We start from the raw sequence: 16448 nt of genomic DNA on the forward strand, positions 1-16448 counted from the left end.
TCCCTCAACAGTGTCAGTAGTAATGACTATGTTGGTCCCAGTGATCAGTGAATACCTGAGAGCCCACAGACTTTAGCTAATCTTACCAGGCCTGCTCACCTAGTATGTTGCCATCACTGCTACCTGTCAGTTGTGTCCCAATGCAGACTGTTCCTCTAGCAGCACGTACTAGGGATGTACTCAGTTTCCTGCCCAGATAGGAGAGACCAAGGTTCAAGTCCCAAGTATGAGTATGGTACATGGTGGGTCACTCTATCTTCCAGAGATTTCCCCCTCCCACTTCCCAAAGGAGGGCTGACGTAACCCATGAGAACTGTGCGGAACGAGTGTTTGAGATGGTGTCTATGAAGTATAGAGCTTGGTGTTTATGCAGTATTTGTGCCATCCCTCTATCCTTACCACACATGAGATTGTTAAGGGACACCACCCAAGACCCATCTCTCTGTGGGCTCTCGACATACAGACACATTTTGAAGAAGTCCCCTACTGTCCTCTTCACTACTACCTCTTTCTCAAACTTCTCTTAAGGGAAGACAAAGACCATGGAGGATATTTTTTTGTCTTCTCCTGTGTCAAACTCAGTTCATACTTTCTATCCTGTTGCTTGAAAAGCTATTGCCTCCTGATGAGTTTTCCTGTGAAACATTGATTTAGCTTTTAGTTTTTATTTAATACTTTTTAAAGATTTGGACTGGAGAGATGGCTCAGTGGGTAAAGGTAATTGCAACCAGGCCTGTCCACCTGAGTTTAATCCCGGGAGATACGTGCATTGGAGGAAGAAAACAAATTGTATCCTGACCTATACACACACACACACATAGAGAGAGAGAGAGAGAGAGAGAGAGAGAGAGAGAGAGAGAGAGAGAGACATGCACATGCACGCACACATAGACACAAATGGAGATACATGAAGTAGAAAAAGAAAACCAAGTCTGACAAGTTGTGTCCTGGCCTACACACACACACACACACACACACACACACACACACACAAGAATGCAAATACCCTAATGTATGTCAGAACTATCAGTGGCATTTTTCTTCCTTCATCAGACCATGAATCATGTCTCTGGCTGCCCACAGGCAGTGTCACCCATTCTGGTCATGCCTGAGTGCTTTATGTTACCCTTAGAACCCACGGCTTTATTCGGCAAAATGAGCACTTCTCTCTCCCTCTCTCTCCTCAGCAATGGACCAAGACCGGTGCTCGCATTGAGCACATAGCATCCCACCTCTGCCTGGACACGGACATGTTCGGTGACAGCACCGAGGATGGCAAGGAGGTCGTTGTCAACCCTTGTGAGTCATCGCTCATGAGCCAGCACTGGGACATTGTGAGCTCATGAGGACCCTGGGTGCATCCAGCTGTGGACCAGGAATGCTTCTTCCCTGGACCAAACCGAACTGGAACCCAGGCTGTGAACAGCCCATGACTGTACCAGATGCCCTCGACTGGAGGTAGAGCAAAGGCCCCCAGGACAGGAGCAACTGTCTCAGGGAAGATGGAGGAAAAGGTCACAAACCAGCAGGGCTCTGTGAGCGACACCCACATGTGTGTAATATTATGAAGGCCCAGTCCTGACCAGGTTTTCTGCTTGGGACCTGGAGATGGAGATCCGATGGGAAGTGTTTGTTGTACCCTTTCATACAAAATGAGGCACCTTATGGAGGCTGGAAAGAAAAGCTGTCCTCGTCACTGTGCCAGGACTACGTGGAGAGATACAGAATAGAGATGGTTTTCAGGACAAATAAAGTTAACATTGGGAGTTGTCCTTCGATAACTCATGCGGCTTCTTCAGCTAGCTCGGCACCTAACCTGAGCACCCTCTGAATGAGGGGTGGGGTGTCTTGGGGTAGAATGGATGAAGAAGACAGGAAGATGGAAACCTTGTGCCCTTATCCTGGTTACCATCTACAAGCTATATGATCTTAAAAAGATACGTCAGGGGGCTGGCAGGATGGCTCAGTGGATAAAGGTGCTTACCATTAAGCCCAATGACCTGAGTTGGAGGGAGAAAACTCTTACAAATTGTCCTCTGACCTACACACACACACACACATACACATCGAGAGGCATGTGGGCCCACACTCGTAGTATCACACATGAAACAAGTAAATAAATGTTCTACTGTTTAAGACACTTCAGAGCTGGGATGGACATATTTTGTAAAGTGCTTGGCTTGCAAACTTGAATTTCAACCTTAAAACCTATATTAAAAAAAAAAAAAAGGATAAGTCTGGCAAACTCTTGTAATCCCAGCACTAGAGAGGCAGAATGGGGCTTTGGGGCTTGTCAATCAGTCACCCAGCCTAGTCTATTTAGCAAGTTCTAGGCCAGCAAAAGACCCTGTCTCAGAAAAATCCATGATGGGCAGTACTTGAGGGAAGATATCCAAGATTGACATTTAACCTCCATTTGCATGTGTACACACACATGCTATACCTACACACACTATAATTACACATGCACACATATTACACACACACACACACACACACACACACACACACACACACACACACACTACACTTACATACACACAAGGTACTTTACTTTTTTGGCCCACCACTTCCTATTATGGTATGTCATGAGACAAGATGACTGGTAGACCTAGCAGGTTCTGGGTTCCTGTGGAGTTCCTGATCTGGTAGATCTTATATGGAGTTCAATCTCCTTGGCTAATTCTGATGTCTCTGCTTGTTTAAAAGCTTGTCATAGAGTGTCTGTCCATAAAGAACCTTATAACATATAGCCCTTAGCATAGGGATTTCTTCCTCTAATAAAAACCCGTTTTCTGGGATTGGTTAGAGTAGCTATCCATTCTTAATAATGAGGTCTTAAGAAACAAGCCATGCTATGTAAAAGTTTCTTACAGACACACATCTATTTGCTGTTAGTAACTGTTAGCTGTTGCTGCATAACAAATGACCCCCAAACTGGACAACTTAAGCAACACACATTTACGGTCTCGCAGTTTGTATGGGTCAGGAGCCCAGCCTCCTTGGAGTCTTACTAGGCTGTGACAGGTGTTAGCCCGAGTGGCAGTCGGTGCTCAGGGGTGGGGTTGGCTCTGACCCTTTCAGTTCATTCTATGTGGCCCCCTCTCCAATATAGCAAAGCACTTCCCAGCAAACCGGGGATGGAGTAGGGAGGTGGGATACCAGTGAGATGGGAATCCTGTCCCTTTGTCACCAAATCACTCAAGCCTCCTCTCATCATGTGGTACATCATTTGTTCCACTTGACAGAAGCAGTCAATAGGTACAGCTCCTACTCAAGGGAAGGTCAATCAGGAAAGCCAAGGACAAGAGCTGATCAGGTCTAACTAAATCCATCTCCCCTGATGATTGTTGGACCCTAAGCATGTATCTGTTCTCTTTCACCCTGCAAGTTATCAAGCTTCTTATACAATCTGCTAGTGCAGACTGCTGTAGCCTTGGAAACTTGAGCGTTGACATGCCCAGACCGGGGATCTCTTCTGGTGGTTGTATTTGTGTATGCAATCATAGCACCTGCTCTGTGATGGGTCTAGGTCTATTCTGGGCCAAAGAAGAGGGGATGAAAAATGAAACGAAGCTGAGAATAGAAGAGACGCCGAGGTCGAGGCTCCTTACACCATATGTCCACAAGGCTTAAAGCAGCTTTGCAGAGAGGAAGGATGAGGGATGGTTAGCAGTAACCAGACCAGACCCCTAAGTAGGTGACGTGGTCACTGTTCTAGGTCACTAAAGGAACCTACCTGCCACCTCTGTTTTTGTGACTGTCTTTGCATTCTCTGGTGGCATCAAGAGGGTTTCTTGCTCTTTTTTTAATCCAATGCTACTGGGATAGATACACCAAGTACTTAGTCGACAATTTATAAGTAAGTGGTTGACAAATCACACCTTGTTCATGATAAAGTGAGTTTATGTATGACTACTGCCATACAATTACAGAAGGCAGGGGACTGGAGGGATTGGGGTAGCATCTCTGGCAAAGCCAGAGGACCTGGGGAGAGGAGCCGGGGTGGCATACACTTACTTATGCCCCAGTGGGCTTCTCTTGTCATGGGAGAAAAAATTCCTAGCACTTAGCTTCCTCTTACTTTCCTCTTTACGAATGAGACGACCTGGAATTGACAATGAAGAGTCACGTTGAAGGGGGTGGAAAATAACAGCTAATGGAACACAGGTGGCTCTGGTGTGAACTGCATGCTGGGTATGTTCCTTAAGTCCCCAAGAATGATAAATGGAGACTAGCCATTGTCGACGCAGATAGGAACCACTCCAACTCGGCGGGACAGCTAAAGTGCTCTCCGCTGCTCGCAGGTTGAGGCAAAGAGAGAAAGAGTTGTGATTTAAAAGTAATCAGGGCAACAGTGGTGAGTGTCCATAAATGCAAAACAAGGCTGACATCTGAGAGATGGCCACGGCCTACGCATGCACAGCAGAGCAGGAGTATCCAGGCAATTGCGTGGATGTTATCACTGGGTCTGGATGTCAAACTCTAGTAGCCTGAAATAACTCACGTAGGTAATCGGGAGTTATGACTGAACGTTTGTCAAAGGATGTCATCCTCTGAGAACAGGGAAGATCTCTTGAGGATCTTGAGGTCTCACATGATTCAGACACCACACAATGCTTAGAAAATCCCCTCCCTGGAGCTGTCTGACCACATTGTCAGGCAAGGAGGCAGCAGGAACCCCGGCCCTCAGGGTCACTTCTGGCTAATAGAAGAAGAAGGGCTCCTTTCAGAGTTTATTAATAGGATATGTATATTAAATAAAAATATATAGATGTATGTTATATGTGACTGAATAGGTATAATCCTGGCCTTCCAATGCTACAAGCTATATCTGTGCACCCAAACACCCACCAATTAAAACTACATGGGAAAAATATGTCTCTATGAGCAATATGGGTTTTCCCATTTTTTCCTATTCCCTGAACCGTAAAGTATAAAAACCCACTTTCATATACCCTTTAAATTATACTACATCTCCTAACTGCACACAGCTGACTTAAAGTATACAAGAGAATGTGCAAAAGTTAGATGCAAAGATAGAATAGAGGGCATAGTGCCGTGGGTAAGTTTGCTGTGCAAGCATGAGGACCTGAGTTCAAATCCCCGACACCACAAAAACAAAACAAACAAACAAACAAAAAACCAGGTGGTCATGTACAACTGTGGGTCTGGGGTAGAGACAGGAATTTTTCTGGAGCCCTCTGGCTACCAATATAGTCCAGGTTCAGTGTAAGGCCCTTTCTCAGGGGAGTCAGTCAGAGTGATAGACATGGATGGTGCAAAAACCTTCACATATATGTGCACATACATCACACCACACACATACACACACCACACACACACACACACACACCACTCACCATATATATATATATATATATATATATACATATATATATGTACATGGTACCATTTTATTTGAGTAACTTTAGTATCCACAGAGTAGGCATCCAAGGGGATGAAAAACCCACTCCTATTGCAGGACAACTATGTATTCTCATGAACTGAGCAAAAAGAGAAGCAGGTGCTTCAGACACTCGTGTCTCACTTAGAGTTGGGAATGGAATAGCATTGAATGAATGGGAAGAGATGGGAGGGTTTAGGTAAATCTGGGCTCTGCATGGATGGTGGAGCCTGGTGCCACATTGAATCTAAGATTTCTTTTCCTGGCAGTTTGTTTCCCTTTGTGCTTTATAATTTCCCGCTGCGAGCTCATCTTCAGTGAGAGTTTTTCCTCTGGGCATCCTAGATACTCTGATTGTAGAGGCATGCCTCTAGGGAGGTTTAAGCTTGCCTCAGCTAGGATCCCATTGGATTGCTTCGATTTCAAGCCAATTTATGAATTGATTTTTTTCCATCAATGGTTTTCACACTGAGAGATGAGACTTTAAACCCTAGCTCTCTTCTTGGCACAATCTTAGATTTTGATCATTTATAGATTGCCTTTTTTTAGAGGTTGCTTTAGTCATGTTTCCCTAGAATTGCCAATCACCCAGCCATATGGACAGCCCGCTTCTAAGCCCTGCTACCCATGAGGTTGTAGGTCTCCTATCTGTCTCTGCATGCACATAAAGCCCAGCTCTAATGACACATGTCTGCTTTGGTTCCCTATGGTTGCTCTTTGCTACTTTTTAGGTTCTTCTTTTCCCCACCCTTTATCCTCCAGTTTTACTTCCTATTACTTGATAGGAGAGAAAGGATAGAGGAGAGGGGGAGGAGTGTGTCAATCCCTGAATCCAATTTATTTCCTTTTGTTTCTTCTTTGAGCACAACTCCTAACAAACTACAACCAACCCCTCTGAACCACCAACAAGCACATTCCCCTGCCTCTCGGGAGCCCTATCATTTATATACCCTCTGAACAGTTCCCAGAATTCCAAATGTCACATAGTCACAGAAACTATCTGCAGCTGGCAAAACCATGCCTCAGCTAGAGCATGAGGCAAATCATAGTGAGCTGTGGTAGACAGTCTGGAGCGGCCCCATATCCCCACACCTGGAGTTAAACTGAAAAGACATACCATTTGTGTGTGTGTGTGTGTGTGTGTGTGTGTGTGTGTGTGTGTGTGTGTGTGTGTGTGTGTGTGTTTGTGTGTGTGTGTGTTTTAAGAAACCAAATTTCCAGAATTGTCATGGCAATTCCTCTCTCTCTCTCTCTCTCTCTCTCTCTCTCTCTCTCTCTCTCTCTCTCAATTCCCATGCATTTTTGAAATTTGAACTCCCTCCCTCCCGTCTTCCAAATGCAGCTGTGGTTTCAAATTGTCTTATCCAATATTTATGTGTGCATGTGGTAGGGGGGTTCCTGTGCTGGCTCTGACCAGAATTCCTTAGTGCTGTAATTAGCTGTCACCACTGTCTTCCCCACTGGCTGGGGGAACCTTATCTTACTGTAGACACTCAATAAATTTCTATGAATGAGTGAGAGAATAAGCCTGGGATTCTTTAGCACCACTTCCTAATTGCCTCCTGGCTAGTTATCAGACATTTGAGTTTTTAAAAGACAGCCAAGGCAGGAGTGGAAGACAGAGAAGACAAATTTATAACAATAAAATCTTGTTATAATACACATAGATTTGGGGATCATGCATATTTAACTTCATAATGACAGAGTTTAATACTGAGCATGCTAACTGGAAAGAACTATCAGTAATGAAAATCTTTAATACTGCAGTGGAGCCTGGCCAGACAGAATTTGTTCTCAGAAACTCGGAGGCGGGGGTGGGGTAGGATGGTGATGGGGGGGGCGGGTGCTGGGCAAGAGCTCTTGTATTTAATCTGCAAGCGTCTCAGGCGTGTCTATTGGCATCTAACAAGATGAGTCCTGGCCTCCAGAGAGAAGAGAACACTGTGTCTGTGATCCTCTTAGGTGACCCACAGAGAAATGCCCTGATTTGCCCATGCCACTCACTGAACCATCCTGTCCCAAACTCTCCATCCTTTCAGCACCCGGGACAGCGTCTGCCATGCAGGCTTTGGGCAGACAGGACTAAGGGAGGTCTAGCAGCTGTGCAGATGTCCCATGTGGCAGGTGGAAGCCCGCTGGCCTCTGCCACACAGAGTCAATCATCTGAGCTTCCCTCACGGGCTACAGTCTCTGGAAGCCCAAGTCGGATTAGCCAACTCTGAAGCTCTGAGCACTTTTCCATTTGCCATGGAGCTGACTAATTTAATGAAGCCGTCACAGTGCAAACCTCGGGGCTTATTGGAGAAGGACTTGAGCACGACATTATTTCACAGCAGTAGATTGCATCATTTTCATTTCACAGCTTTCCAATGGGAAATAATAAAACAAAATTACACACATAATGAAGAAAGAAAGGAAGGAAGAAAAATCCGCGGGTGAGAGGAGAGCCCTCTATTCTGAGATAGGGGCTGCTTCGTTCATTCACTTGAGCCAGTAAATAGCCACCTGGTTTCTCTCCGTAGGAGAGACCATCCCAGGATGCAGGCACCTGCACGACTGGAGATAAGAGGGGGTAATAACTCACTGTCCGGCACACCGAGCAGCCATGGCAATCCTGGAGATACCCTTTCCGAGGAAGCCAGCTTCCAGTGGGGCAGGGTGAACTAGGGTGTAGGTATGCACTGCACCTGCCTTCCCCCGGAAGACAAAGCTATTTGACCAGTGACGCTTCACCTAGTCTAGATGGAAGAAAATAAACCCCTGCCCTCATCCATCCCAGAGGATGCCTTCATGGTGACTGTGGGTGATCTGACAGCCAGAGGCTAAATGGCAGTCGACAGAGGGACAAAACCTTTTCCAAAAGCTGTTCTCATTGATTGCACTGAAGTGTACAGATGCAGGGAAGACGCTCAGCTCTGCTAGGCCTTTTATTCTCCTCTGCGGACCTGCCCTTTCGGCCAAGGAGATGCTCCAGGTCTGCCCCCCAGCAAGGGGACTGATTAGACTTCACTGCATGTGGCTGGATTCCTCCCGTGCCTCTTACAGGAAATAAATTCCCACTCCAAAAGGGTGGTGCTGGGTTTGGGAGAGGGGGAGTTGGGACCATCTGGAGTGACTTGGTTTTGTTTGTTTGTTTTGTTTGGCTATTTTATTTTATTTTATTTTATTTTATTTTATTTTATTTTTAACCAGGAGCTTCCTTCAAGGCTTCTGTTGGCCCCCTCCTCCCCTTCTCATCTTGCAGGAAGTCTCTCTGGTTGCCAGCTCCTCCCATCCTAGTGGCATCCAATCATCTCCCATCTTGACCTACACTAGTACCTCCCCTTTCATGTTGGTCAAAGTGCATTTCTAAGACACTGGGGTTAAAGGTCAGCACCTCGTGGGACAAATGACTTAAATTTCTCTGATCTCAGCTATCTCCTCTATAAAGCGGTCAGTGCTTATCTGCCTCAGAATTTCATTTTGGGATTACATGCAGTGATTCATTTAAAGTTCTCAGCACACAGCTAGGCACACAGTAGGTGCTCCCCTTCATTCTGTCATCATGGTAGCTCACTAGAGCAGAGGGCAGGGTCTATATGTTTTGAGGGTTGACCGCTTTAGTCTTCTTCGGATCCTGGGGTGGCTTGAATAGGTTTGGCCTAAGGGAATGGCACAATTAGCGAGTGTGGCCTTGTTCAAATAGGTGTGGCCTGGTTGGAGGAAATATATCGCTGTGGGGGTGGGCTTTGGGCTCTCCTATGCTTAATCTCTCTTCCCTGTGGGATTCTAGTCTCCTCTTGGCTACCTTTGGATCAAGATATAGATCTCTCAGTTCCTCCAGCACCAAGTCTGACTGCATGATGCCAATGCTTCCCACTACGATGACAATGGACTGGACCTCTGAAACTGTTAAGCCAGTCCCAATTAAATGTTTGCCTTTATAAGCATTGCCTTGGTCATGGTGTCTCTTCACAGAAAAAAAAATAATAATAAACCCTAACTAAGACAGATGCTTTATCAAAAATGCCAAAAGTGAATGGTTACAACCACAAACATTTATTTCTTGTGTTGCTGGAAGCTAGGACATCCAAAGTCAAGGTACCACCAAAAGTGATGTCAGATGAGGTACAGTACCTATTATACATCAACAGCCATCTGTATACAGCCTCACTAGGTAAAGAACCCTCTGGAATACCTGTTATAAAGATACCAAGTCCACTCATGAAGTCTCTGAACTCAGGACCCAGTCAACTCCCGAGGGCCCCATCCTAATAGCCTCACGCTGAGAGTTGGTATTTTAACACCTGAGTTTGGAGTTTACAAAAGCATCCAGAACATTCTATCCCCTCAATCCTCAGTGCTCTCTTAAATGTTGGCCTATGGCCAGAGAATCCTCTGTAGGATTGCTCAGGGCATAGGGTCAAGAAAAACATTTTAACCTAGGAGGACAGAAACCAGAAAAGAGCAATAAGGTACCGTGAGGAAAAGATGAGGAGCCCCACCACCACCACCACCCCGGTTGTTGCTGTACAGGGATTTCAGCCATTTCTCTACCTGGTCCATCTCCATTCTTCTTGCTTCTTCCCTGACTGTACACATGGATCAGGACTCTGATGTCTGTGCTAAGCTCTGGGAGGAGGTGATATGAGGTAGTATGAATCAGTGTTATTGGAGAGGAAACTGAAAATGTGCATAAGGACCCATGTCATGAGTTCACGGACAGCCTGCCCTGCAAAATGAGACCCTGTTTTATCCCCCAATTCTAAAGAAACTTCTGGTCTATCTTTGAATCCAACTCCCATACGTTAATTCTGCCTCTCTTTGTTCCTTTCCAGTGTGTTACCTGCCCAGTTGTCAGCTTGGAGTGTCCCCAACCAGGTCTATTTAAACCCCAGCCCAAGAGCTGTGCGTGGCCCAAGATTATGGTGAATTTAGTCCAAGATAAAACTGCCAACTTATTTTAAAATGTTATTCGATTAGTGTGGGGAAGGGGTTAATAACCTGGTTGTGTGGACCAAAGTTGAGTAGACTTTGCAATGACATCGTATCACAATATCAAAACTAGACACTCTGACAGGGGTTTCAAGTGGCCACCATATAGTGTCCAGTTTAAGCAGCAGCTCCCAGTGTCCCAGGCTCCCACAAAGGGATTCCTGAATGGGGATGGGGATTATCAGAGCACAAGCACAGGATCCACTGGTGACCTACATGACATTCAGACCTCAGTCAGGGAAGGACCAGAGCAGCTAAGACACAGAAGAGATCCAAAGAGTTCCTAGGCACAAACAAGAGTTCCTAGGCCAATGAGAGAATTGCAAAGCATAACTTCAAAGTCAAGAAGACTGAGTGCCTCTCCAGATGGCGGGCATGTGTGAGTACAGGCTCAGGGCAAGAAGTGCAGTGTGACATGGGAAAAAGTGGGCATGAGGTACAGCCAGGCAGGTAGCTTTGAATACCAGACTTTAACTTGGTAAGTAGCTGTGAGCTATTGAAGCTTCCTGAGCAAGGGCATATTGTTGATGGGAGCACCAGAAGATCGACTTGGCAAATGTGGCGTGGTTTAAAGTGAAATTCTATGACACCAGGATCTGATTGAGGGTTCAGAAATCTCATGGAGCCAGAGCGGTGCCACTGTTAGGGGAGAAAAGAGACAATAATTACGAGAGACCAGACGATGGTTTTGGCTGGAGTGGAGGAGAGGAGGGAAGACAAAGTGCTATGGGACAGTGGCTTTCTTGTCAGAGTGCTCTGACAGAGGCCAGTAACAAAATACGTTCATGGTGTCCACACCGATCCGTTCCAGTGTGAAGACAAGGCTTAATTTTTATTTTAATTATACAAATTAAGATGTGGGAAGCAGTGCATAGCAACCATAAACACAGTGCCTTTGTGCCCAGTACTGTCCCAAGGATACTGAAGAATCAGTGGTCACGTGGTGGCAGCAGCTTCTCCTCTTAGCTCGATCCTGGAGGGAACCAGAGAGCCAGGGAGGCTGGGCCACTGGCAAACACAATGGGGTCCAAACACAACAAGCGCTTTTCCCAGCTCTTGATTCACAGCCACCAGACTCTGCTGCTCCTGTGAGGACTACAGTTATGAATACCTATGTTCTTACCCCAAAGAAGAGTCTATAAATGCAGTTGAGGTCCCTAGCAGGCTGACTTTTCAAACCTAATTGGTCAACCTCTTGGGTAACTAGTTGGTCACATTGACTCTCAGGTCTATTTTCCTTGTTGTCCATTTGTTCAGCAGGAGAGAATGCAGCATGGAGAGCATTGTTAGGAGAGCATTGTTAAAGGGGCCTAGGCTAGGCTCCCCTGCTCCGCCCTCCCCAGTTCATTTCATGCAAACAGCATCCCTAGGGGATAGACATTAGCATCACAATTTTACAGATGAGGAACTTGAGTCTCAGAGAAGTTAAATAACTGATGGGGTTGCCCAAGTGATAAATAGCACAGCAGGTACCTCGTCTCAGTGACCAGGCCTCCAAAGTGCTCGGCACTTCAGTGTCCCCCTCCCCTGTACACCCACAAATATACATGCAGATCAGTCAGCAATAAATATTTACTAGGTACCCATTCTCTGACAGCATTATGCCAGGACTTGGCCACCAGTCCTTGCCTTCAAGGGCAACAAGCACAGTAGAGAGACAAGTTTCATTTTAAAGCAGGTGGGGGGAGGTGGGGAGTGCACTTGTTAGTGCCACAGCTACAAAGTAGAGCTCGTGTCTTTCGAACTTGGAGAGGAGAGGAGAGCTTGGCAGAGAATGGAGTGGCTGTGCCACAAAATTGATGGCAAAGGGAACAAAAGAAAACACAACTTCACATGGAGAAGCCCACATGTGCTTCTGCTTTGCTGGGTCTCTGCTGTAGTCCCAACTAAATCACTCAGGCACCCCTCAGGAACTGCCAACGTTTGTGGTCACATGGTACCAAGCACAGTGAGCTCTCCTCCAGGAACTGCTTTATGGCTTCCAGCAAGAGGGGGACAGAGAACTGGGGCTTTCTACTGTGTCTTCAAGGCAAGTTTTGTTCTGATGTAACAGTCAGGTCTCCATTGCCTCATGCATCCACAAAGTATCCTGCACATGGTTGGACTGAACCTGCCATTACCTATTTGTGGGCCTGTCTCCCCTGGAAGTAGGGACCCACATTGTACCTGGTAGAGGTTAGCACTCATAGGATGTTTCATGGGGTACTTGTGGCACCCTGAATGAATTGAACCAGCGTCTGTAGGATCCGATGAGCCCTACATCTGGGAGATCCCACTCACGAAAACACAGAGATGGAGAGCAACGCATGGAGCAATCAAGCAAGAGGTTTAATGATCCAGTGCGCTGGGGTTGCCCTGTAATCAGGAGAGAGGCGACCCGAGTAGCAAAAGCACACACTTTTTATACACTTGTGGAGGACAGCCTTTGGCAACAGCATGAGTTGGTCCTTGATGACGCACACTGACCCTTACGTTTCTCAATGGAGAGATATCTTTGGCATGCGGATGGGGACTCTTGGAGGTTAGCTCATTTCCTGGAGCAGGGTGTTATTCTAAATTCTTTGGAAACTCTCTGGTTCTGATAACCGGAAAATCCAGCCACCTGGTGTTTTCCTTAAGGGGGCCATAGTCATTGTATTTGAATCTTATACTTCTCCAGATTAAGCTGCTCTTAAGTCTTCTCCCACATCTAATCAGCCAAGCAGGATAACTTCTTTGTCTCCAAAAGACCCTTGAACTTAGCACGAAGAACTCATAGTTACTCTGTTGGCTCTGAGATTGCCTCGGGCTCTATAAATGGCCACCCATGATTCTACACCCCTATCCCCAAGAAACTGGCAATATAAACTCAATAAGATGGGTGAGCACTAGGAAGCTGCCTGGACCAAGCAGGATCAGAAGGGAATGTGGCTAACCACCCTCCTGAACAGAGCTAAACACATCAGAAGTCCAGAAGGATGATTACCAAGTACCCTCCCCACAGCTGACTTCAGGACATCCAGACCAACTCAGCTGCACAGTGAGAGCTGAAAAGGTGAGCTCATGACGGGAAAGACACCCCTTCTAAGGACAGTCACAGGAGCACTTCAGATTCCAGGACAAGAAGCTGAAATGCAGGAGGCGTGAGCTAAAGAAGCCCCTGCATCTGTTGGGAATATTCCAGCATGAAACTAGCCATCCCTGTGAAAGCAGGCTTGACTTTCTCTGCTTGTCCCCCTCAGGGACTCCATCTATTTTCAACAGCCCAACTACATGTATTGTTGTAAGCTTCTGTATCTCTAGCGCTGAGAGAAAAGTCTAGAGTAGTAAGTATGGCTAGGATTCTTCAGAGTTCAGAAGTCCACCCCAGCTTTTCAGAAGGCTGTGCCCACATTGTAGCAGCTACCTTATTCCACTTTAAAACATCTTTAGAAGCCATTCTTTGCTTGCTAAGATCAAATCAGTACCTAGTACATGTCTGTCCCACATGCAAACAGCTACAGTGGGATGAAATCCTCAGGCTTAGTCTGTTTCCACTCTAGGGGACAGTAGACTTGCCTTGGTTTACAGGGGCAGGAAATGGTGCTCAGGATAGTAGAGTAACTTGTCAGGGGACACGTGATAAGGCTGGGCTGGAATCCCCACAGCTCTGCCCTCTGGTCTCCTTCCTGCTCACTGCTTTTCTTCAACAAAGTTTGACTTAGAAAATTAGTCAAGGAAAACAAGACTGAGTGGTGAAGTATTTGCTGTGCAAGCAAAAGGACCCAAGTTCAGATCCCCAGCAACCATGTAAAAGGACAGTATAGTGGTGTACATCTGTTATCCCAGAGATCTGGCTGGGGGTGGAAGTAGGGTGGTGGGTAAAGACAATCAGACCATTGGAGCTCATTGGCCAACCAGCCTAGACAACTGGTGAGCTCAAGGTTCAATGAAAGAACCTATCTCAAAAACATAATGGAGGGTGGTAGAGGAATATGTCTAATGTGGACTCCTGACCTCCACATGCACACGCACACACACATATGTGCACACATACATGCACACACAGAGAGAATATATGCAGTACACTTAATAGATTTTAAAATCCCAAAACAGTATTATATATAGTACAACTAAGAAACTTAGCACATTTTTAAAAGTCTCCTTCCCATTCATAAGAGGAAAAGCTGAGCTTCTGAGATGATAATAATTTGGCCAGTTTGATTGAAAAAAACACAATATATACCCCACTAAAAAGCTGCATCAGCTGTACTTGTCTGTTGAGGAAACTGAGATCTTTAATTTTATTTCGTCAATCATTGCTGAAGCAATCCTTACATGTAGAAATCGTCTATTCCGCCCACATTCTCTCTCCCCAGAGACAACCATCCTTCAGACTTCCAGGTCTTTCCTCTGGCGTTTGCATCTATAATTTTAAAATTATGCTGCTATGTTTTAAAATGTCAGTTTTAGACATTTTCTATTGGCTTCATGCCATGGTAAACACGGACTTAGATTTTTATTTCACACCACTGCCCACATTTCTCTCTTTTTATTCTTGTGACATGTTTATAAAATAATTTTTTAGCAAAATCAATAATCAGCTTTTACATGCTGAGCCAAACACCGAATTATAACCAGAGCTTTTTTTTTTTCCTGTTCAATCTTTTGTTTATCCTGAACTTAATAATTACTTCAGCTCCTTCCTTGCCCCTCACATTTTTCCCGGTATCTAAGACATTTTCCTTCAAATGTTCAAAATATCATAATAATATTCTTCACAACTGAACTTATCAGCATTTTCTTTCTCCCTTCCTGTGAGAGTCCCCACTCGGGGGCTGTGTATTCAAATGATCCTGTGGCAATTCTTAGAGTCTCTTCTCTGGTCTCTAAATGTCAATTTGAAATTCCTCACAGCCTACATCTCTGAAAGTTTTTCTAAACTAGTTTGTTGATTATTAGATGGTTTCTTTTCTCTTGTACACATTATGAAATTCTCTAGCTTTCTTTGAACATACTTGTTTGCTTTCTGTCTTTTGGGTTGGAAGACATCCTTCAATCTCTGGTTGCTGATGGTTTCTGACCATCTGACTATCTCATTTCAGAATGAGACACAAAAATAAAAGAGACTTGGTGTCCTTGGGTAGGCATGCTGCCTACTCTTTGGGATGATCCTTGTATGGGCAGGTATTTATTCTTGGTCTCTTTAGTTCAGTGGTCCCCAACCTATGGGTCATGACCCTTTGGGGGTGGACAACCCTTTTACAGAAGTAGCATATTCAATATACTGTCCAACAGGTATTTACATTACGATTCACAATAGTAGTAAAATTATAGTTATGAAATAGCAACAAAAATAATTTTATGGTTGGGGGTCACCACAACATGAGGAACTGTATTAAAGGGTCACAGCATTAGGAAGGTTGAGAACCAATGCATTAGTTTCTCTATATAACAGCCAATTATTCCATCCTAAAGATTTACCTATGCTGGGTCTGTCTTTCTTAACATAAGGCCAGAGAAGACAGCTAAGGCTATTACACTTCTGAAAGAGAAGATACCGATGCACTTGATAAACGCAAGCTCTTGAGCCTGGGGCTTGCCCAGTAGTCTTCCCTTGTCTATAGTCTCTCAGCTTAGCCCAGAACCTCAAAAGACTGCTGTGTCAGAGGAAGCAGGGAAGTCATCAAGGCCTGCAATTCCAGTCCTCACTTGTTTGTTTAAACATTGTCCTTCTCTGGTGGGTCTGCTTGAGGGCCTGCAAGACACCTGGGAAGAGAACTGGGGCCTTTGCGTCTCTATCTGTCCACAGTCCGTTCCTCATAAAAGGGGCTTTAAAATAATTCACCTTGGTTCTTGGGCCCTGGTAGGAGGTGTACCTGTCTTTTTTTTTTTTTTTTTTTTTTTTTTTAGCATTTCCCTTCATAATGTTTTTTTTTTCAGACACACGTGCCTTAATGATAATTCTATATGGTAAGCCTTCATTGTGTGTCTCTGTTTCATGACTACTTTACTTATGAGACCTTTTTCAGTTGGCAAGGTACAGGAAAACCAAGAATCTCTTCAACTTTACACTACCAGAATCTCGTGGCCGGGGCCTGAGAGCTGG

General features: G+C 45.3%; 1 protein-coding gene across 1 annotated transcript in view; it reads left to right on the forward strand.

The window, feature by feature from the left end:
• Galnt14 (polypeptide N-acetylgalactosaminyltransferase 14) overlaps window positions 1-1781 on the forward strand; it is a 218177-nt gene extending 216396 nt beyond the window's left edge. The window contains exon 15 of the mRNA XM_032908938.1: window positions 1188-1781. Within this exon, the coding sequence (XP_032764829.1) occupies window positions 1188-1346 (159 nt within the window). The 3' untranslated portion in view covers window positions 1347-1781. The remainder of the gene's footprint in view (window positions 1-1187) is intronic.
• Window positions 1782-16448: the final 14667 nt, after the last annotated feature.

Source organism: Rattus rattus, chromosome 7 (assembly GCF_011064425.1).
Source record: "Rattus rattus isolate New Zealand chromosome 7, Rrattus_CSIRO_v1, whole genome shotgun sequence".
In the NCBI taxonomy this organism is placed as follows: Eukaryota; Metazoa; Chordata; class Mammalia; order Rodentia; family Muridae; genus Rattus; species Rattus rattus.